We start from the raw sequence: 24763 nt of genomic DNA on the forward strand, positions 1-24763 counted from the left end.
AGCTGGGATTGGCACAAGAGACTCTCTCATTTAAATTATAAGAATATAAATGAACTAGTCAAGAAAGATCTTGTGAGAGGACTGCCAAAATCAGTATTTGCTCCTGATGGCCTTTGTGATTCTTGTCAGAAGGCAAAACAAAGAAAATCTTCATTCAAGAGCAAGACTGAATCAACAATTTTTGATCCTCATCACCCACTACATGTTGATCTATTTGGTCCAGTGAATGTCATGTCTATTGCAAAGAAAAAATATGTTATGGTCATAGTGGATGAGTTCACCAGATACACATGGGTGTATTTCTTGCACACAAAAAGTGAAACTGCATCTATCTTGATTGATCATGTCAAGCAACTGGATAAATTGGTCAAAAATTCTGTGAAGATCATAAGAAGTGATAATGGCACTAAGTTCAAGAATTTGATCATGGAAGAGTTCTGCAAAGATCATGGAATAAAGCAGGAATTTTCTGCTCTTGGAACTCCACAGCAAAATGGAGTTGTTGAAAGAAAGAATAGAACTCTTATTGAAGCTGCACGAACTATGCTTGATGAAGCAAAGTTGCCAACCTACTTTTGGGCTGAAGCTGTGCAGACTGCTTGTTTTACTCAGAATGCAACACTCATTAACAAGCATGGAAAGACACCATATGAGATGGTGAAGAAAAAGAAGCCAAATCTGAAGTATTTTCATGTATTTGGATGCAAGTGTTTTGTTCTTAAGACTCATCCCGAACAGCTATCCAAATTTGATCTAAAAGCTGATGAAGAAATTTTTGTTGGATATCCACTTTCCACCAAAAACCTTCAGAGTCTATAATTTAAGAACAAGGGTTGTCATGGAATCTATCAATGTCTCTTTCGATGATAAGAAGATTAGTGGACTTGAAGATTTCAATGATCATGATCAGCTGAGATTCGAAAATGAATTTTTAAATTCTGATTCTGTAAATCCTGACAGTCTAAATCCTGATATTGCAAACTCTGATGGATTAAACTCTGATGTTATTGAAACTGTGGTGACTACGCCAAAGGAAGATGCACCTGTGCAGAGGGAGTATATTGAAGATCCAACCACACCCCAAGAAGCATCAGAACCTACAATAGGCTCTTTAAGTTCTGATTCATCAAGTTCTGATGAGCCAAGTTCTGGAAACTCAAATTTCTGAAGGATCCAACTCAGAGAGCATAATTTCAGGGGGAGCATCAGAAAATATTGATGGAGACAGCATGGATCATGGGGGAGCATCCAGTTCTAGAGATAACCTTCCATCTGCAAGGAAGTGGACTAAAGCACATACACCTGACTTACTTATTGGAAATCCTGATGCAGGTGTCAGAACTAGAACAGCTACATCCAATGAATGTTTATATCATTCTTTTCTATCTCAGACTGAACCAAAGAAAGTGGAAGAAGCTCTTCAAGATGCTGATTGGGTGCAAGCAATGCAGGAAGAGTTAAATGAATTTGAAAGAAATAAAGTCTCGACCCTAGTGCCAAGACCAAAGAACAGGTCTGTTGTTGGTACAAAGTGGGTGTTTAGAAAAAAACTGACAGTGATGGCATAATTACAAGGAATAAAGCAAGGCTGGTTGCAAAAGGATATTCTCAACATGAGGGAATTGATTATGATGAAACATTTGCACCAGTTGCTAGATTGGAAGCCATAAGGATATTTTTGGCTTATGTTACTCACAAGAAGTTTAAATTCTTTCAAATGGATGTGAAAAGTGCTTTTCTTAATGGAGAATTGGAAGAGGAAGTATATGTTGAACAACCTCCAGGCTTTGTAGATCCCAAATTTCCCAATCATGTCCATAGGCTTGATAAAGCACTTTATGGCCTTAAGCAAGCTCCAAGAACATGGTATGAGACATTAGCTCAGTTTCTTCTGGAAAGTGGATTTAATAGAGGGACTATTGACAAAACACTGTTCTACCTCAACCATGGAAAGGACTTACTTTTGGTGCAAATATATGTTGATGATATCATTTTTGGTTCTACAAATGACAGACTTTCTAAGAAGTTTGCCAAGCTGATGTAGTCAAGATATCAAATGAGTATGATGGGAGAACTTAACTATTTTCTGGGCCTTCAGGTCAAGCAGAATGAAGAAGAAACTTTTATTTGTCAATCTAAGTACACCAGAAATTTGTTGAAAAAGTATGGAATGCAAGATTGTTCAACTGCATCCACTCCTATGGCCACTGCAACAAAGTTGGATAAGGATACTGGTAAATCAGTAGATATTACTGATTACAGAGATATGATTGGCTCTCTACTCTATCTAATTGCAAGTAGACCTGATATCATGTATGCTACCTGTCTTTGTGCAAGATTTCAAGCAGATCCAAGAGAACCTCACTTAACAGCTGTGAAAAGAATTTTCAAGTACCTTAAGGGTACAGCTGATCTGGGATTGTGGTATCCTAGAGAATCAGATTTTAAGCTAATAGGTTACTCAGATGCAGATTTTGCAGGATGCAAAATTGACAGGAAAAGCACAAGTGGAAGCTGCCAATTTCTTGGAGGCAGATTGGTTTCTTGGTTTAGCAAGAAACAGAAGTCAATTTCCACATCAACTGCAGAAGCAGAATACATTGCTGCAGGAAGCTGCTGTGCACAGATTCTTTGGATGAAGAATCAGTTACTGGATTATGGGTTAGAATTTTCAAAAATCCCTATTTACTGTGATAATCAAAGTGCTATTGCTATGACAGGTAATCCAGTTCAACACTCAATGACAAAGCACATCAGCATTAGGTACCACTTCATAAGGGAATATGTGGATGAAGGTACAGTGGAATTGCAATTTGTTCAAACAGATCAACAACTAGCAGATATCTTCACAAAACCACTGTGTGAAGCTACTTTTACAAGATTGGTTAATGAACTTGGAATGGTTTCAGGTTCTTTCTCTAAATCTTCCTAGTTTATGTTCTGATACATCTGACTTTATGAACAGTATTTACAGATATTACTATCTTTGTGTATTATGTGCTTAAATTGAAATTTGCTTAAGTGCTGATTGTTGTCTGATGTGAATTTCTAAACTCTAATAGTGATATGAATGTTTATGTGACTATTCAATCCAATGAGGATAACTGTGCTAGATGCTGACCTAGTAGTCTTTAATATACTAAAGATCCCATGTATGAAGTAATTGTTTATGTGGAAATCTTTTAACACAAGCAAATTCTGATATTGAGCTTAGTTGGAGTTTACTTTGTGTATCTTATTACTAAGTCAAAAACTAGAATAATGCTTCTTATCTGTTAAGTTCTGATGTTAGTAAATCTGATGGATGTACTAAGTGCTGATAAGCCTCACTTAAAAAAAGAAATAAATATCAGGTACTCCTTTGAGATCTAGAGTAAAAATGTGGAAGGGAAGACCCAAGTGCATTGCTGGTATTAAGTAATATGCATTAGAAAAGCAAAAAAATTTCTTGGTGACTTTTCACACTCTATGATTACTGGAGAAATACTTTGATAACAGCATAAATTCTGATAAACAGTCATGACTCACTTACACTGAGAAGCCACTATAAAATGGAATTTCAAAAGATACATAAAATGAGCACAAAACAGTTAAGGTGGACTCATTCATGAACTCATTCTACAGTAGACTTCAGAATAATGACAGATTTTGAGCAAAGTTCTTAGTTATACCTTATTTCTAAGATGTACTGAAGTGAATCAGACTTTACTCCTTGTCTGATATTTAGCTTAATGCACACACTTACACTCCATATGAATGATGAAAATTACTGTGGTGATAAATGTTGTTTTAGATGAACAGTTTATATGTCATATTGCATAAATTCTGAGGACAAGTTCTGATGAAAGTTCTGATGATTAAGTTCTGATGTAACCATATCAGTATTTGTGTGAAGAATTACATGAATAAACATTCACTTTTTGAGTTAAGGAGCCATATTCTGATGACTTTTAAATCCTGATAATAATCAAGTTCTGATGCTGACGTGGCAGTATTTATTTACTTGGTTTATTTTTGGTCATTACTTGAACGATAATATTTTTACAGAATATTGGTTTATGTGAGATAAAACAGTCATAATCATTATGGGTTAATGGTTAGCGTGTATGTCTTAAAAAACTGCATGCGCACAGTAATTGTTATTATATCTCGTGCCCATTAACTCTGGCTTTAGATCTTTTACTGACTGTTATTATTACACATCAGTCTAGGGAGTCGAGGGGTCATTATTTTTACTTGTAATTTTTAACCAGTCCTCGCGTCCCTTGGTATTCTATTGGCTATTTAAACCGACTATTCATTCCAGCCAATACATCTTTCATTTTCTCACAAACTCATTTTTTTTCTCATCAACAAAAATGGTTCGTTTCAACTTGTTCCTGAACTATGAAACCTTTAACATCGAGTTGAGTTGTGATGAATGGCAACAGGAGTGGCATGTCACCGCCATTCCTGAAGAGCTTTGGAACTCAGTTCCACAAGAGGTTCACACATAACTCTTGTTCTTATCAATGGAGTACCATCTCCATCTTGATAGGTTGGAAGAGGAAATGAGAGAAGCTCTCCGTCAGCAAGAACGGATCATCCGTCTTGCAGTGCTCTTCGTCAGCAGCAGAAGAAGTAGTCGTTAGGTCTTCTTAGACTAGGACTAAGGCTGTTGATGTTAAGAATCGTAAAATAGGACTATCTTGTAATTTTTGCATGTAATTGATAAATTTCATGAAATGTAATCATCTGATATATCAATGAAATTTTCTTTAATTGCAAGATTTGTTCTTTGTTTCTCAAATTATGTGACTGTGCATGTTTAATTACAATTTATTAACCTTTACTTCATCAATTTTTAATTTTATTTTGTGATAAATGTTTTGATTAAATTTTGTTGATTTGAGGAAACAACTAAGGAACAGGTTCAAACATCAGAACCTGTTGTTGTAGAAGCTGAGAAGGTTTCTTCTTAGAAAGATACTGTAAATGGGAGTTCTAGGCCCCTCAAAAGGCTTAGAAAGTTAACTTCTAATGATAAAGCTCCTACAATGTCTCCACCTTTGAAGAAATTAAAGAAACAGAGAGCTCACAGGGACATAGTTGAGTCAGATTCAGAAGATGTGGAAGCAGCTAAGGAAGGGGGACAGGAATCTCTGATCCCAACAGAACTAATTGTTATTGAATCACTTCCTTCCGCACAACCAGAAACTGCTCAAGACAAAGTACCTACACCTCCTATGTCACCTATAATTGAACAAGTACATACTGCAGACCCAGGTACAAGTGCTGAAATTGATATTCATTACTTGATTGTGCCTGAGATTTTGTACTTGGAAGATCCACCAACACAACTCACTCCACCACCAACACCAATTTTGAATGTTGATCAGAACCTGGCTGCAGAGCAGAATTTAGAGGATGATGTTGAAGCCTCTATAGCCTCACATACTGCTATTTTCTCAGAGGATGCTGATACTGCAGGATCTACAAGTTCTGATGCTGCCAATGAGAATATTACTGGTGAAGCTGCTGCTAATTTAGATGCTGATGCAGCTGGTCCATCAGGACATGCACCTCAACAAACAGCTAATAAAGCTGATCTAATCAAGAAGTTTGTTAAGGAAGCACCAGTACCTTTGAGTGAAACTCCTAGAGGAAATGAGTGGACTAAGGAATGCAACACAGTTAGTTTTGTTCCTTCTGAAAAGATTCTTGCTGAGCATCTGGCAAAAGCTGATGAAATGCTGTTAAATGATGATTTCAAGGCACAGCTGAGAGTTACTGCATTGAGTACTAGGCACCTTCAGGGTCAACACTCAACAACTCATGCCAAGGTGAATAAAATTCAAGAAATCTTGATCCAGCAAGATATGAATGTGAAACTTGAAAAGAACAGATTTTTCAAGCCAGCCTTTGACAGAATTGCCTACATTGAGAAAACTCAGGAGAAGCAACAAACTCAGATTGATGAAATTTTAAAGAATCAAGCTTCTCAACAAACTCAACTCAATGAGATCCAATCCTCAGTGGAATTGCTTGTCTCTCTTCTTTTACCTGCTGATGCCAAAAAGGGGGAGAAAGTGATTAAGTTTAAATGCAAATCTATTCAGACACTAAAGGGAAAGGATGATGGAAATGATGACCAGGGAAACTCTGCTAAGGGTAGAGGTTAAGGTCAAGGTCAAGGCAAAGGATTTTCATCAAGTAAAGCTAGAATTACAAGTTAAGGAATAAGTTCTTATACTGGGAGAAGAATAAGTTCTGATACTGGTAAAAGGATAAGTTCTGGTGAACATCTGGAACTTGATGAAAAAATTTCAAAGCAATTATTTCTTAAAGAAAATCCAGGAATGGACTTTGAAAGTGTAAAGGAAGAAGAAGCTAGACTCAAAGCAGAAGGTGTCAAGACAAAATCTAAAGCTTCTGTTGTTGAAAAGAAATTTCCAAAGCTTAAGGGTATTGTGATAAAGGGAAGAACAAATTCTGAGGCAACCAAAGCCAAATCACAAGTGGAAATTGATCCAAGGTCCAAGGGCAAAGAAAAAGTTGATGAACCTGTAAAGGTTTATATGCCATTCATGGATGAAGAAATAACTGACGATGAAGAAGATGCTAGTCTTACTCTGATTTCAAAGAAGATTTTTCAAACAACCTCGGACATGGCTCATGTTGTTCAGAGTCAAGATGTAGTAACAGTGAAGCAAGCAACCTCTGACATAGCTCAAGTTGACTAGATATCAGAAGATAAGGAAAAGGAAACCTCTGACATTGCTCATGTTAAACCTTCAAAGATACTCCTACCAGGATTCACCAAAGCTAAACAGACTCAATTTTTGAAGACTGCAACAAGTGGTTTTGAAGCAAGAGTTATTACAGGAAAGGAAGCAAGAGATAAATCTGGATTGGGTAGTTCTGATGAAAGAAGAGTACATAACACTACCAATGATCCAACTTCCTTAAGTGAACCAGGTGTTGGAGCAACTCCTGAAAGATTGAATCGACTTGAATCTGTATAAATGGTTTACCATACCTTTTTGAAAGAACATATCTTGTTATATTTTATGACAGATGGAAGGGTATACCATATCAGGCAGAATGCTATACCACTGAAGTATTTTGAGGAACTGGAACATGTTCTATTCCTACTTCAAGTGAAAAACAGATTAACAGATAGTGCTACAGGTTATTTAAAGTCACAAATTCAAATACAGAAGAAGCTTTATTCTGTAAAGTCTGATAGCGCATATTGTCCCAAGTACAGAGATCACAAAGGTGATATTGTCGAAATGAAGCCTAACTCTGCTAAGATCATAACTACTTTTCTGGGCTATAAGGCCGTGGAATTCAATTTAGAGTCTGGAAAGGCATATCTGATCAGATTAGATCAGAAGATAAGAAAAGCTAAGATAAATGATTTTAGGGCTGCTATTTTTCAAACTGGTGAAGATACAGCTGAATTGATAAATGCTAAAAGGAGGATGGTCAATGAACTTGAATATGTTGAGAGATGTCTTTTGAAGAACTATCTCAGAACAACTCCTGACATCAAAGAGATCAGAAATTAAAGCCAAGTCGAAGATCTACAACTGCTTAAATTCTGAAGTGTATACAGACTGAAGCTGTTATCAGACCTTGAGGATGGTAAAGCTGAAAGGACTGTAAGTTGTAGTTATCTAGTAAAATTCTCATGCATTTGTACTTAATGTTTTTGACATCATCAAATATCTGTTGAACTTGTATATTATGCTAATTTACAAGTAGGGGGAGATTGTTAGATATATTTATGATGTCATGTCTAATATGATTTATGTTTAAGTGTTCAGATCTTACTTAACAGGACAAATCAGTACTTAACTGGAAATCAGTACTTATACTGAAGTCAGGACTTAAGATATCAGAACTTAAGTTATCAGAACTTAAGTTATCAGGAGATATTTATCAGGAGATAATATCAGGACTTAAGGAGACTTTCAGATAAGGCAGGCGACTGATTGAAAAGAAAGAAGATCAAGACAAATACAAGAAAGAAATATGCATGAAGAAAGAATTCTATGAAGAATAGAATACTTGGAAGAAAAGATAACTAGTTGATATATTTTAGGAAGCAGAATTATATTCCATATCAATTAGAACATTATCTTGTAACTGTGTAGTATATATAAACACAGGCATAGGGTTTACACTATAGGTGTTATCTTAATCGAAGTTATTATTCTTTGTAACCCTAGCAGCTCTCGTGATAATTTGTTCATCACTGAGAGAGGACAGTTCCATATTGTAACAGAGTTTATTGTTTTGAATAAAATTTGTGTTCTGTTACTTGAGTTCTTATATTCGATTTGATTGTAGTAAACACTGTATTCAACCCCCTTCTACAGTGTGTGTGACCTAACATTTACCATTAAGGTATTTGCAGGATAATAAGTCAATCAGAGAATTCTTTTGAAAAGAGGTGTGTATCACCAAGAAAACTACTTTGAATAAATACATATCCTTATACGGATTAATATAATTTCTTTAACAGTCTTTTCATACTGTTGATTATTATGGCTGAGCATTATTGCTCACTCTTGCTTTCTTTTAAATGTCACAACACAACAGATTACCAGTATGCTGGCGTGAGACTTAGTCACTTGAAATCGTGGGGAGAATCCCTTAAAGCTTTGTCTCAAGTGGACCAGAATATCCATATAGGTATAAGATGTTAGTAGTAATTATTGTAACTTCATGTAGAGGTTATGGATAATTGTTTAAGATCCTTTAAAGTACATTTGAGTGTAATAAAAGAAGATTACATTTTGTACATCATTTCTAAGGCTATAACTTGTGTGTGTGCGCGCGTGAGATTGAGGTATGTTGGATTATTGAATCAATACAGGTTACACATGAGTGAAGGATGGCATGACGACCCAGATTCCTGACCCCGGATTTGGGGGCGTTACACGTGCGCTTATGGAATTTACAGTTTTACTCTTGTGACCTGATATTTTAACTTTTCCCTTTTGACAAGAATCACAGACTTCATCTTAAGCAAACTCCAGGTCTGGCATATCTCTCACTATCTCCTTCTTGATTAGAGTATTTATTGTTTTAAAATTCAAGTGAGACAGCTTTTTATGCCATAGCTTGCTTTTCTTTACAGATGACTTGGTGTGAAAGCAATTTAAAGCAATAAATTCCATCCTCATTTGCTGAGTCCAAGCTGCAACAAATAAGCTTCCCTTCCTTTCTCCTTTTAGAGCAACTTCACCAGTCTTTTTGCTGATAAAAGTGCATTATCCTTTGTCAAATGAAACCTTGGATCCTTTGTCTGCAAATTGACTGAAACTAAGAAGATTCACTTCAAGACCAGTTACTAGTGCTACATCGTCAATGACAACATTTCCAAAAATCAATTTGCCATATCCCATTGTGAAACCTTTGTTGTTGTCTCCAAAAGTCACTAATGGGCCAGCCTTCTCCTCAAATTGTGATAGCAGGGCCATATCACCTGTCATATGTCTTGAGCATCCAGTGTCTATGATCCATATGACTTTCTTCCTTTCGCACTGCATACAATGAGGATTAAGTGTGTTTAGCAACCCAAGCAGTGTTGGGTACTTTCTTCTTGTTAATAGAGTGAACATAATTAGAATGAGTTGTTTCAGAAAAAATAGTGTTCATGAAATGTTGTGCATTCTCCCTTTTTGATGCGGAACCAACATTTACTTCTTTGAGGTCTACTATCAGTTTATGGCTGAGTTTGTGCTATCAAATTCAGGTGTTTGATATGAGATTCAATTTTTATTATTCAGTTGATCAATTGACTCTTCATCTATTATGTGATTTGTGTTGACTTCAGCTTCATCCTCAAAATCACTATCAATTTTGAGAGTTTCAAATTGTAGTGTCTCAGCTTCATTTTCACTAATGCATTCCAGGCCTGGACATTTGTCATCATCAAAAGTAAAATTTATGCTCTCCATAATTTTCTTATATTCAATCACATAAATTTTGTACGCAGTTCTCTCCAATGAATATCCCAGAAAAATTGCCTCAGAAACTTTAGAGTCAAATTTTCTCATATATTCAGAGTTATCCTTCAAAACATAACATTTGCTTCCAAACACATGAAGATGCTTCCAAAACATAACGTTTGTCATTGTATAAGAACTGGAGCACACATTCAAATCATGTATTCACAATAATATACACGAAAATATGTCTATACAGATCATATACACGATACATGTGTGTACGATGCGCCATGTATTGGAAAAATATATAACATTTTTCTTATTGCAAAAAAGTGTTAAAATATTAAATAAAAATTCCAGACACATTGACACACAATTTTCTATCAGGAGTATAAGATAATACGTGAACCCATTAGATATTATCAAATATACGATTATGAACGTATTTTGTAAAATGAAATTTGTCTATTTCTGAATTTTGACATTTAATAAAACTAATTTAAATTTCGTGCGATGCACGGGTTCACCTTAATATTTGAAAGTTTTACTTATCTCGCCATATTATAATTTTAAATATTAATATAATTATATTATAATTATAAATTTATAATAAAAATAATAGGGTAATGGTCGTAATTTAGTAAGATAAGTATACTATATTTTTGTAGTTTAACAATTTAGTAGTTTAGCTGGTATGTAACACCATTTATTTATTTTCTTTAGTAGGATAAGTAGACTATGTGTGTAGTCGTTTAATAATTTAGTAGTTTAGCAGATATATAACACTATTATTTATTTTTTAATAATCAAAATTAGGTAATAATAATTTAATAGTTTAGCAGATATAAAACACTATTATTTATTTTTTAATAATCAAAATTAGGGAATAACCGTTGAACCAAATTATACCCATTCCGGTTATTATAGTATAGTATAGATGTGCGTGTTATACTATCAACATAAAGAGTTTCGCAAAGAAAATATTATTTTACAAGAACAAAATATAAAATTTGGATTCAATATTTTTTGGGGAAAACTTTTTAGAGGGGTGATGCAATTTTTATTTTTATTTTTTTTGAAGTTAAAAAAAAGATTATTTATTACAACCCTTTGGTGAAAATCTGAAACCTGAGACCGCGTATATGTCAGTGAGATACTTTTCCAACTCCTAGTACAGTCTTAGTCGATTTTAGATGTAAACATACTTGTGTGAAAAAATACGTGAGATGTATAACAAGTTCTTTCATAAATTAATAAACTTTTACGATAAAATAAGCAAAATACTACCCTCATAAACATTGCATACATTCCAATATTTCAGAATTTTAAAAATTATATTAGAATATGACCGGTGTCCTGGATTTTCATGCTAGTTAAATATTAAAAATGGATATTGTTATTTTTTCATTCAACACCCAGCTAAAGTCTAAAAGGCTGAATTAAAAAAAAAAGAGATAAGAAAATAATTGTAAACAAAGTAGCCAAACAAGCCTTAAGAGGTACACTATAGTTCATTGTTAACCTTTCACTCCCACAGTGAAGCTCAACGGAGAAGAAAGCAAACAGTAGCGGCAACCAATAAAGAGTAAGACGCGACGTTTTCTTATCTGGGTACTTCCATTTTTTACGCATTTTTTTAAAGTTGTTATTTTTATAAATTTTGAAGTTCTTAATTTGTATTCTTGTATGCACAAATTTAACCAGGAAACTGAATTCTTTAGATAAAGGAAACTAAGAAATGGTATCTAGCAATTGGGTTTCTGTAATATCTATAAAAGACTGTGAAAAAGTTGAAAAGATAGGACTTCGTATAATTTTGGGCTAATGTAATTTTTGTTAATGAATGGGTAAAAATTTAGAAGATGAGTCAAGATGAACGAGTTCAAATGTTGTTGGCTGAGGGTGAGATGTATCATGTTAGTAAAGAGACTGTTTCTATGTTGACCCCTGAATTTCGAGAAATTGAAAAGTTTCGGAAAATGTTAAACATTATGGCAATTTTTGTATTGTTTGGATCTGTATTGAGGTTGCATATGTTTGGTGTAACTTAAATGTTGATATTGAAGTCACCTAGAAATCTCACAGTGTTAGTTTGTTCTACTAAGGTTGGTTTGAAAGTTTATTTAATTATTGATTGTTAAAATGAACACTTGTTTTTGATATTTTGTGTTAGCTAGGTACTAGGTAGATGTGTAAATTGAGTATTCCTATTGATAATTCTTCATCCAACTTTGTGGTTTAGTTATTTTAAATTTTTAGTTTGTGGCTGACTGTAGTGTGCGGTATACTGGTATCTTTTCCGTTTAAAGCTTAGAATGTGAATTTTATTCTGATGCAGGTAATTTGATTGTGGCAAACTGGTGAAGCATGAAAATAGCTACCTGTATTGGCATTACAAAACCGAGTTTTTTGCTTGTAAATTATGAGTTGTCTACTCTTACCATATGTAAACCCCAGATAGCTTCTGCGTCAACTCGATGGATTTCAAGCAATTGTAGAGAAAGACTTGAATTACTGAGGAAATTACAGTGCTCAGTCAGTGTTAGATCCTTTGCATCAACTTCTGTAGAATCATCTTTGTCCAAGTCAGATGCAATTCATTCGGGCCGCAAGCAACGTAAATCTTCATCCCTGTATAGCCATCCTAGCTTGTTAGATATGAAGAATGAGAGGATACAGAACCGTGCCCGTGTTTATGAATTCTTAAGGGGAATTGGAATATGCCCTGACGAGCTTGATGGGCTAGAGCTTCCTGTGACAGCTGAGGTTATGCGGGAACGTGTGGACTTCCTTCACAAACTGGGCCTCACTATAGAAGACATTAATAACTACCCACTTGTTCTAGGCTGCAGTGTCAAGAAAAACATGATCCCTGTGCTCGATTACCTTGGCAAACTGGGCGTGAGAAAGTCTACATTTACAGAATTCTTGCGAAGATACCCCCAAGTCTTGCATGCTAGTGTTGTAGTTGATCTTGCACCAGTTGTTACATATCTTCAAGGAATGGACATTAAGCCAAACGATATACCTCTTGTGTTAGAAAAGTATCCTGAGGTATTAGGATTTAAGCTTGAGGGGACAATGAGCACATCTGTGGCTTATTTGGTTGGAATTGGGGTGGCAAGAAGAGAAATAGGTGGGGTTTTAACTCGCTATCCAGAGATATTGGGGATGCGAGTAGGTCGTGTGATAAAACCTTTTGTGGAGTATCTGGAATGCTTGGGAATACCAAGAGTGGCTGTAGCAAGATTGATTGAGAAGCGGCCTCATATTCTTGGATTTGGATTAGAAGAAAGTGTTAAACCAAATGTTGAGTCACTTATACGATATGAAGTTAGGGAAACTTCACTCGCTTCTGTAATTGCACAATATCCTGAAATGCTTGGCATTGATCTGTCACCGAAGCTTTTAAGTCAGAGAACTTTTCTCAATTCTCTTATTGATTTAGGTCCTGCAGATTTTGGAAGAGTGGTGGAAAAGATGCCGCAGATAATAAGCCTTAGCAGTGCACCTATCGTAAAGCATGTGGAATTTCTCAAGGAATGTGGATTCTCCCTGGAACAAGTGAAGAAAATGGTTGTTGGGTGTCCTCAGATACTTGCCTTAAATATAGACATTATGAGGCTCAGTTTTAATTACTTCCAAAGCAAGATGGGGAGGGTCTTGGATGACTTGGTTACCTTCCCAGCTTTCTTTACATATGGTCTAGAATCTACTATAAAACCAAGACATAAAGTGGTTGCAAAGAGGGGATTAAAGTGCTCTCTCGCATGGCTCCTTAACTGTTCCGACGAGAAATTTGATGAAAAAATGAGCTATGACACTATTGGTATGGAGGAGATGGACACGGATTCTTCATTTGACATGAATACTCTAATGCAGCCCAGAAGTGATGACTCAGCTTCTGACGTTGATGAAGACAGTGGCGATGATGAATATGTATAGAATGTTTGTTGGAAAAGTCTACTGCCTGATTATCTGGTTTTGATTTGGGAGCCCCGAAAAGGTAATTTACAACTGTTGAACATTTAACTTTCTGTTTTGCTATGATCTCAGAAATTTCGATTGATTTAGTGTTTGGCATCTAGGTTACTTTCAAAGTTACGTTTCTGTCACTAGAGATTTCTAATTTTTGAATTACAACCTTAACAAATGAAAAATAAGAATATACTGGTCCAGAAAATAAAGATTGTTCCATATTTAGCTAAATGTTTTAACAAAAGAATGCTTGTCTGGGTTTTTTGTTCTGTCAAGTAAAAAGACCTTGTTAGAACCATTTTATTTGCTTTTGCAAATGAATTTTGTTAGGATGGTTTGGTTATGGATTGTGCTTTTCTAATCGATATTAATAGATTTTAACCTCTCAATTCATTTTCATCAGTTTCAGGTGTATCATAGATGGCAGTCACGAGCTTTGTTATCTTGTGCCGCTAATTACTGAGGTAGATTGTCGCAAGTAGAAGGACTCTTGCTTTACAACAATCTTTCATCGGCATTACCTGTTGGCGGCTGCCTGTCATGTTATTCTAATGGGCTCGGTTGTGATGCTTGTCAACTTCAGTTATATCATTGTCTAGATTGTAATTGTTGCTATGTACTCATCGCCCATGTATGTATATAAAGGAAGTAGAATAGATGTCTGGGAATTTTGATAATTTTGTTGAAGTTGTAAACTGAAATCCATTTGTGGTGATTATTTGTAATGCAGGCCATGACTCAACAGAGAATTAACTTAGATATTTCCGACAGTTCATAATCTTTTTATTATTATTAGATATAAAGCAAAATGGCATGCCATTTGGGCAATGCCTTTCAGCAAAAAGTATGCTGTAGGCATGCCTCTCAGAACCCTTGCGACAGATACCCTTCACGCGAGGCATCAGAGGCACTGGGAGTTTAACCAGTTCCCAGTATGGAGTCACCTAGAGGTCTCAATTGCTGCACAAACTCACCATTTGAGGGAGACAGCTTTCCGCAAATTGCAGTCCTGCATAGCCTCAGCAGAGAGACAATGAACCACTCCAATTCTCGATTCTTGGTAGTGAGTAATGAATATTTAATCTCTTTCAAGTTTGAAAAGAGAGGAGATAAAATCCTAAACAAATTGTGTATATATAGAGCCACAAATGATTAATTTTGAGAACTAGTTTCACAGGAGCCTAATGTATGATCAGTGAGCATTGTACAACTTGAAATGAATTCTGAAAATTGGTAATTTCAATTCAAAAAATTCTTTCGGTCAGGTTCCTTTACATTATAACCCATTAACCCTACAATATACAAATATCAGCTTTCCAAAAAAACTATCCACTACATAAAAGATAATTATGTAACAGTTGCATCCAAATTTGAAAAGACCCTGTTCAGTTACTGTAATATAGGATAAAATACTTGTGATGTTTGCTTAAGCAAGTTGTAACTCTGATCGGATTCTTCATTTTGCCTGAACTATTGTTGTACTTGTACTTGGCATAAGCTGCACTTGCGGAGCTTTGGAATTATGAGAACCATTTGATAAAATGGTAAAAAGGCGAAAAAGCTGTCTGGAAATCACTCCTCCATTTTCTGTAGCCACCCCATCTGCAAAAAACACATTGTTAATATATGTACCCAAAAATATGTACCAAGAAAATATTAGAAAAACTAAAATGTTAAACTTACTTTCCATGCATACATCCCAAAGAAGGCTACAGTGTCTGCAGACCAGACGACTGCAAAGGACTTCACGAAAAATGGAATTGCAACATTCAGTAGAGGGACGAGAAGAAATAGATAATTGAGGGCTTCTTTCTCATTCTTCGAGCAATCCCGAGCTCGAAGGGAAGGAATAGCTGCAAACATTACACAAAAGCTTGATAAGTAAAACAAATACACAATTATGTTTCTTAAAGTAATTTGATGTGTTCAAATCCTCGCTCTCCCTCCTATACAATAATTAAAAAAATGATATTCTGTATAATCATTAAAATCTACAACAGTATGAAAATTGTGAGTCCTCATGCAGTTGAGCAGATTTTTATGGTGATGTTGAGGGAGCGGAACTTACTAAACATCCAGATGGACCACATCCCCATTAATCTCCATAGATCCGGTTCATTAGATGGGAACAAGAGATTAAACGAGAGTGCTCCTCCCAACAACATGCAAACATAGGCTTGAACCTCGAAAACAGTGTACAGTGTACTTCCAGGCACCGCAGGATTTTTAGATGCTGTTGAAGCCCTTGGTGCGAAAGTTGCTGCAGTCTTTTGAACAGCCTGTGAAGCTAAAAAAAATCGCTGAATTGTTCTCACAGAATATAAACAAAAGTATTCTTATCTTGTGATGGCATTTCAATGGGGCAAACCATGGTAACTCCTTGTAGATACGGGGATATATAAATGCAAGCAAATTCTCTTGCCATTACTCGATTAAGGTTCGATATATAAAGATCATTCTTTATTTTTTTAATTTTATGCCCAGAGGTTCCCTACTTTAGACTTCACATCACTACTAATCATCTATTAGGCCTTGCAGAGTAATATCAGGCGCAAATGCAAAAAATGGGGTTTTCTCATTACTCAAAGTCACCGTTTCTAATTCAAAATAAGGAGCTTATAAGTCGAAAAATATATCAAACAAGTTCATTTATCAGACAAAGTTATATAACAGAGCATTTCTTCTACAGGCTTTAAATCATCTTTCAAGTAAATTTAGATAAGTTTAAAAAAGAAGGGGTCACCTTTTTGAGATCTTTATCAATTGCTGAAGTTAAAACTTGAGTTGGTCCTTTACTTTGATCATCTTCTTGAATGTTGCTTACACCATTTGCTTCAGTCTTCAACTCCTCAACAGTGTTGAGTTCATACTGTTGTTCATTTGGAGATGATGCATACAATTTTATTATTCTTTTGTATACATACTTTGGAGATTGCAAGCTATAACTTGTTTTTGTAATATTTAGAGGGTGTGGAGGAGGAAAATTCAACAAGTGGGCATTACAGAGAGTATAGGAGATTAAGGTGTTCATGTTCTTGAACACAGGGTTCAGTTCACCACTCCAAACAGGAGGATGAAAAATCCATAAATATCAGATAAGAAATGTGTGGCAAGCTGCAAGCATACTAATGTAATTCTTAATCATAAACAATATTTGTAATTTTTATTTTAAAGAGTTGATATATGACCAAGTTCCGAAAAAATATTAGTGAACTAAAAATATTACTTCAATTTCTTTTGCCCCTACTGTTTCATCCCAGTTCACTGAGTTGAACCAGACCGTTCACGCATAGATATTTCGGTTGTGATTCGAAATACATTAAAACCATTCGAAATACATTAAAACCGGTTTTAACAAACCGGATTAGTGTATAACAATATTTAAATATATAATTTTGAATTAAGTTAATATATATATAATGAAAATGTTAAATTATTTATAAATAAAATATTGAGTTAATTGTTAACATATTGTAATTCTATCATAAGTTAATCTACTTCATATTTTATCTAAATGAAGTTAAAGTATATTTAAAAGTGTAAATTAAATGTTTATAAATATATAAAGTCATACCAATATGTATAGAGTTCCTCAAATATTTTATATTGATTTGTATTAAAATAATGGTTACTTTTATTTCAATTATAGTTTTATTGTAATTAAAAAAAATTATTCAAAGAAAAAGTTTAAACGGTGGTTTGAAATAAAACCAATTCGTTTTTTATAGTTCAGTTTGATCTGATTTTCGCATATACCTAATCTGGTTTGGTTTAAATTTTTGAAAACCGGAAAATTACTCTCCGCGATTAAGGTCTCAAAAGCGGCTTAAAAACAATTGATTGCGAAACTGATCGGAGGATCACTGAATTCTTTTTCCAACTAAATCAATCTCCGGTTGGTGTCGCCTATTACTAAAAGATCGAATTTTGCAACAGTAAAGGGAGACTTAGAAAGAACAAAAAAGTTCGGATCCATAAAAGTATGTTTAGGCAGTTTTTTCGCTGAGTAAAATATAAAAGAAGAATTTGTATCATTTCAAAACCCTATTTTATTGAAGAGAAGTACGGAGTTTTCCTTTTTCGTTATGTTCTTATAGGTTGGGGAAGGGTTGTGTGTCCTCGTTCAGCGATCCCCGGAGCAGGGCGCGGTCAAGGGATTTTGGGGTAGATGATGTCGGGAACAATATGAACAAATGACATGAAATAAGATGTCATCAAACTCATTCAATTGATCAATTGATCGTGTCGGGAAAGAGAGGTTATGGTCTTTTGATATAAGTGATACATGCCGCATTTATGCATATTTCTTAGTATATTTCCCCCAATTTATCCTTATTTTGTAACTATTTCATCTTTGATTAGTATTTTTTTTAGTATTTTAAATTGGATGGATGCTAATCATGATTTCTCATGTTTGTAGAATAATTTTGGAGGGAAAATAGTAAAAGAAAGGAGTTGAGAAGGAGTGAATGACAGATTTTTTTCGAGGCCTTCAAGCTGAAATTCAAGACCTTGTAAGTGCTGTCAAGGCCTTGCACATGGACAAAAAATTAAATAATATATATTATCTATTTAGTTGGAAGACTCTTTAACATATAGTAAGGTTTTTTAAAAGCACATCCAAGTATATTTATAATAGTATTAGGGTTTGTCGTGTGTATTACGTGTATATGAGAGATAGATTGACTTGATGTGAGATTTTGAGTAAGTATAGAATGGTTCTATCCAATTCTCAAGAGATTCTTCAAGTTGCATTTTCTTTACTCTAAACTCTTGTACCCATGATGTTGCTTATTAATATATGTTTGTTTTCTATCTTTATGATGAGTAACTAATTCTCTAATCCGAGAATTAGGTAGTATTCGTTGGTTATATATGTTTGTATAATTGTAGTGCGATTTCTCTATTTTGCTAATCTATCATTGAGGGTTTAATCCAATTATGAGAGTCATGAACCTCTAATTGTATTTATAGGAGTTGTGATGAATTGAGAGAGAAATCATAATTCTTGTTCATGATATGATATACATAGTTTAATTATTGTTTGAGAGATTAATATGCGAGCTATGAAACTTATAATTCTTGGGCCTTAATAGTTTATGATTGTATTTTAATTGATCATGGGAGTGAATTTGGGTATAGTTGTAGGCATTATTTTGTATTTTGGGAGAGAACAATATAAATTCTAGAAAAATTATTTTTAGTAAAGTATGAGATGTAGATATCGCAACACATCAATATTCATTAAACCAATTGAAGAACCTAGTTCCCAGATTAATTTTTCTTATTTATAAATCTTCGTTTTTAATTTCTTATTAGTTTAATTTATTTTATCACAATACACTACTTATTTCTACACAATTCTAGCCATTAAGAAATCATATACTTGAATTTATATTGATTTAGTCATTTCCTGAGAATGAACAACGATAAATTATACATCAATAATAAGGTAAGATGATAGCGGTCTAACTCGGGATAACAGATGAGCCGGTTAAAATAGGTAGACTTCTATTCAACATGTTTTGATGGTTAATATCGTATAGGAAGAGAGCGATTATATTCTTAGTTAACCTAAACAAGGAATTTAATCGAAGATGCCAACATAAAAGCACAAAATGTGAAGTAACTTGTACACACACTTGATGTTCAAATCATGATTTTTTTCCTTGTAGTTTGTTTTGACCTAGTTCAGCTACTCGAGGGAAAATCAATGTTCATAAGACACTAAGACACATGGAGACATTAGGCGATAAATACTGGTTTGTCCGAGAAAAATGTAAAATTCAGAGCAAACTAAAGTGTAAACATAAATTTTGTAATTAATTTTGGGTGATAGATTTGAATATTTTAATGACTCTTAAGTTAAGAAAAATTTAATTATTAAAATTTAAAATTGTAATACTATAAGGTAATTGAAAATTAAATTCAAAAATACTAAATTCGAAAGCAATTATTGTAATATCCAGGAATTTCGCAATTTGTATTCTCGAATATTATATATGAATGTGTGATTTTGTATGAAATTAGAAAATAAATAAATAAAGGGAATTTGACAAATATACCAATTTTTAGATATTTATTTGCAACTCTACCACCTTGCTTAAAGTCTTGCAAATTTACTATCTTTTTAAACATACAAACAATTAAATTGCAAAAATACAATCTCCCCTCCTCCAATAAATAAGAAATTACTAACTTTGCAGAAATAAGATTAGATACAGAATAATACACACACGCAATTATCTTCAATCCGGCCGCCATGAGCGTCTCATTCTTTCTCCTCTCATCTCTCTCCCAACTAATCTCTCTCATCTCTCTCCCACTCTCTTCTCTCTACACTCACCGATTCTACCTAACCCATCCTCTCCCCAACCTCCGTACGCAACCGCCTCTCTCAATTCGAACCTTCTACAAGTTCCCGAAGCCTCTCTTCGCTCTAGTCTCTTAGCTCTCCGACGCCGACGTCGACGGCGAGGATGATGATGAGGCGTAGTTGTAATTAGTGAATTATGTGAATTGATTGTTTTGTAATTATGCAATTTGGTTAGTTGTAATTAGTAGAATTGGGATGAAGCAAAAATGTAATTAGGTAAAAGTGTCTGTACACTCTATCACACTTTATTGCAGGTAATTTGCATTGTGAGAATTTATTGATTGTAATTAGTGAGGATCGAGTTCGGAGGTATGAAATTATAATTAAGCGAAAATATAATTAGTGTAATCGGGTGATGATGGGGGAGTGGTGGTGGTTGGAAGGGGCTTTGTTGAGTTAGTGGTGAGTGGGTTTGATTATTTTTAGTTGATTTTGGGGTTGATTTTGGTTGTATTTGTGGTTGTTGGCCCCGTAGGGGAACTGTAACCTGTGGATATGGTGGTAGTGGCGATGGGTATGGAGGTGGGTGTCATGAATGTGGTAGTGGTGGTGGCAGCTATGGAGGTGGGTGTTTTAAGTTGCAGGTTGCTTTGGTTGCATCTGTGGTTGCTGACCCTGTAAGGGCACTACAACCTGTTATGCAACCACTCATGTAAGATTCAATAGTGATTGCTTTTGGTTGAAATATGGTTACAGAAGTTACAAACCGTATTATTAATTATGATTGCATTCAGTTACATATGGTTGCATCCAATTGTATCTAGATGCAACTGCCTCTGCGGGGCCAATATAAAAAAGTTGTACAACATATCAGGTAACTTAAATTGTTCTAGGAAGTGGCCATAGTGGATAGTGTACACTTTGTAATGGAGAAGGCTGGTGGCAAGTCTTTGGATATTGTGATTTCTAGTTTGTTGTTTTAGTTATTTTTTAGGTTGCAATGTTTGGCCCCGCAGGGGTATTTATTTTTCTGCCTTGCAACCAGGCTGCAACCTATTATGCAAATAAATATAATTTTCAAAAAGTTGCATTTCTGGTTGCATATATGGTTGCTAGCAGTTGCAGATATGGTTACATATGCAACCACCATATTTTTGCAAATATTTTTTGGAACATAGTATTTTTGCAATTTGTTTTAAAAAGTGACAGTATTTTTGCAGAAATTCTTTTAAACTTGGTTATTTATGAAAAAAGCCCATAAATATATATATATAAGTATTATTTTATATTTTCGTATGTTGTGCTACTAATTGTTATTTATTTGGAGTTAGTGTGCAAGGAATTGAAAATGAGAATGTATGAGTGTTAGGAATATATGTATTAGTTTGATGATAAGTTAAACAAAACACTTAAGTAGAAATCTTGTGTTTGTAGTCTCAACGGATAAGACCATCTTGGCTATCCATTGATGGAGTAGCTTTACTTAGAAATAAGTTTAGTATTGTAGCACATCTCAGTCTCTGTATTTAAGTTATAATTCTTAGAAGTTGTGGGAAATTATAAGTCATGTTGACTACTAGTGGATATGCAAATAGGAGGGCTAACTGTAAATATTTCATGCCTTGTAATTTTGTGTAAATGAAGTAGTATCAACTGATAGATTAAAGGCCTTCAACAGATGAGAAACAAAGCTTCAACGGATGTCTCTAAAGCTTCAACGGATAACATCCATCAACAGATGAGTGCATCAACGGATAAAGCTTCAACTGTTAAGCATCAACGGATGTCACTAAAGCATCAACGGATAAAGCCATCAACGGATAAAAGCTTCAACGGATGCTTAGTTCCATAGTAGTTGATAGTGACAATTCATAAGCTGACAGAGGCACATGGGTTGACAGAGACAATTGGAATGTGGTAGCCTCTTGGAGGAATCAAGAAAAAGCAGCATTTACATTCTGGTGCAAACAAGGAAGTATTCAAAGATTCACAGATTATCTTAATTGCATTGGATAGAGAAATGAAGAAGAAACATGTGAAGAACTATTTTATAATTGTATTTTATCTTTGTCTTCACTTGTAAAATTGGTAATATATAAACCAAGTTGCAGCTAGTAATAGGTGTGAATTTTCCAGAGTTGTTTAGAAAAACATAGAGAGAAAATCATCTAGTTTGTACTAGGAAGCAGCTGTGATCAATTCTTTGTATCACATATTTTCTGAAATACACATCTCTGGTGGAACAACAAATCCACCAGAAAAGTTTTTAAAAGCCTTTGTGTTCTTTACATTTGTGTCTTGAATATACATCTGTCTGCACCTGCTCAAAGCAATTCACACACATCTGTTCATCATACACTTAGCTTTTGAAAGTGCTCAAAACTTGAAAAAGTTTTGAGATTTACATTCAACCCCCTTCTGTAAATCTCATTGTTAGTTCCTTGGGAATAACAATTGGTATTAGAGCAAGCTCTTGACATACAAAGAGTTTAAAGATCTATTCTACTAACATCATGAGTAAGAAGGATATTGGAGTGAAGATTCCAATCCTGGAAAGAGATAATTATCATCACTGGAAAGTGAAGATGCATCTACATCTTCTCTCTCAAGATGAAAGCTACATCAACTGCATTGAGAATGGTCCTCACATCCCTCACAAAGTGGCCATAGCTGCCACTGCCACAGTTGCTGTTGGACAGTCTATTCCCAAGCCAAAAGCAGAATGGACTGATGAAGATATTGAAGAGGTTCACAAGGACAAGAAGACCATGAACATTCTGTTTAATGGCCTAGACAAAGATATGTTTGATAATGTCATTAACAGCCAAACTGCTAAGGAAATTTGGGATACTATACAACTTATCTGTGAAGGTACTGAACAAGTTAGAGAAAACAAAATACAGCTTCTCATTCAACAATATGAATATTTTCATTCTGAAGAAGGAGATTCATTGAATGATACCTTCAATAGATTTCAGAAACTGTTGAATGGATTGAAGCTGTATGGCAGAGTGTACCAAGTCAAGGATTCCAACTTAAAATTTCTGAGGTCTTTACCAAAGGAATGGAAGCCTATGACTGTTTCACTAAGAAATTCTCAAGATTATAAGGACTTCACACTTGAAAGATTATATGGAATTTTGAAGACCTATGAACTTGAGATGGAGCAAGATGAGCTGTTAGAGAAGGGAAAGAGAAAAGGTGGATCAGTTGCACTTGTAGCTGAAAATGAGAGAACTGAAGCCAGGAATGAAGAAAAGACAATGCCAAGTCTCAAAATTGGCACAAGCAAATCAGAATCAAGCAAGGGAAAGGAGCAAGCAGCTGAGGTTGAAGACAATTCTAGTCAAGATGACTTTGATGATATTGATGAACATCTGGCTTTTCTGTCCAGAAGGTTTGCAAAGATGAAATTCAAGAAAAACATTAGAGCCACTAAGCCAAATAAGAACATGGTGGACAAACTTAAGTTCAAGTGTTATAACTATGGCACAAGTGGACACTTTGCAAGTGAGTGCAGAAAGCCAACTTCTGAAAAGAAGAAATTTGAGCAAGTGGATTACAAAAAGAAATATTTCGAATTGCTCAAACAAAAGGAAAGGGCTTTTCTGACTCAAGAAAATGACTGGGCAGCTGATGGAGCCAATGAAGATGATGATATGGAGGATGTCAACTTAGCCCTGATTGCTAATTCTGATGAAAATGAAACTAGTTCATCAAGCAATCCCCACTGACTTCTCTCAGCTTTCTAAAAATGAATGCAATGAAGCTATAAATGATATGTCCAATGAATTATATCAATTACGTGTTTCCCTTAAATCACTGGCTAAAAAGAACACAAGAATTAAAGAGAATAATTTGTTTTTAAGTGATAGGAATGCTGTGTTAGAGGGTAAGGTAATTGAGCTTGAAAAGATTAAAATCAAATGCTTATCTGTTGAGAGTGAACTAGAAGAGTCTGTTAAGAGAGTAGAAGTTCTTTCTAGTCAACTAGAACGTGAGCACGAGGTAATCAAGGCCTGGAAAACATCTAGGGATGTTAGTGCTCAAATTGTCAAGGTTCAAGGAATTGAATCACTATGTGAGAATGCCTGGAAGAAAAACAAAAAGGAAATAGAATTAATTGATGGACTGTCAACGGATGTGGAATCAACGGATGATGAAAGTCATCCGTTGAAGGAAGAAAAGGAGCATCCGTTGAAGGCTCATCAATTGAAACAGGAAAATGATTCTAAAAGGAATAGTTTGAAAAATCTCAGTAAAAAGTTTGGTTCAACTTCCAAGAACTTTTTCAAAGAAGAAGCTAGCACATCCAAAGATGCCAGTAAAGTGAATATAAGACACATGACTTTCGATCAGTTGAAAAATAGGCTTAAGTTGGTTGAGGATAAAAAGGAAACTAAAAGAAAATCTAATAGAAATGGGAAGGTAGGAATTAAAAAACACAACAATTACACACCTGATAAGTATGCTCCTAGAAAAAGTTGTGTGCATTGTAGTAGTGTTAAGCATCTATCTGCTAACT

General features: G+C 34.7%; 2 protein-coding genes across 3 annotated transcripts; one reads left to right on the plus strand and one right to left on the minus strand.

Annotated features, from left to right (window-relative positions):
* Window positions 1-11381: 11381 nt before the first annotated feature.
* On the plus strand, window positions 11382-14679 carry LOC141702839 (transcription termination factor MTERF4, chloroplastic). Of its 2 annotated transcripts, none has more exons than XM_074506450.1 (3): window positions 11382-11529; window positions 12283-13950; window positions 14326-14679. In XM_074506450.1, the coding sequence occupies exon 2, from the start codon at window positions 12312-12314 to the stop codon at window positions 13887-13889; it is 1578 nt and encodes a 525-aa protein (XP_074362551.1). In that variant the 5' UTR covers window positions 11382-11529; window positions 12283-12311; the 3' UTR covers window positions 13890-13950; window positions 14326-14679. The 2 variants fall into 2 exon arrangements, with proteins under 2 accessions (XP_074362551.1, XP_074362552.1); XM_074506451.1 differs by having other exon boundaries at window positions 11407-11555.
* Window positions 14680-15143: 464 nt separating this feature from the next.
* On the minus strand, window positions 15144-17054 carry LOC141702840 (protein RESISTANCE TO PHYTOPHTHORA 1, chloroplastic). The gene is made up of 4 exons (XM_074506452.1): window positions 16666-17054; window positions 15991-16201; window positions 15606-15775; window positions 15144-15524 (listed from the first exon to the last, which is right to left on the minus strand). The coding sequence occupies exons 1-4, from the start codon at window positions 16951-16953 to the stop codon at window positions 15495-15497; spliced, it is 699 nt and encodes a 232-aa protein (XP_074362553.1). The 5' UTR covers window positions 16954-17054; the 3' UTR covers window positions 15144-15494.
* Window positions 17055-24763: the final 7709 nt, after the last annotated feature.

The sequence above is a fragment of the Apium graveolens genome, unplaced genomic scaffold (genome assembly GCF_009905375.1).
Source record: "Apium graveolens cultivar Ventura unplaced genomic scaffold, ASM990537v1 ctg5787, whole genome shotgun sequence".
Taxonomy (NCBI): Eukaryota; Viridiplantae; Streptophyta; class Magnoliopsida; order Apiales; family Apiaceae; genus Apium; species Apium graveolens.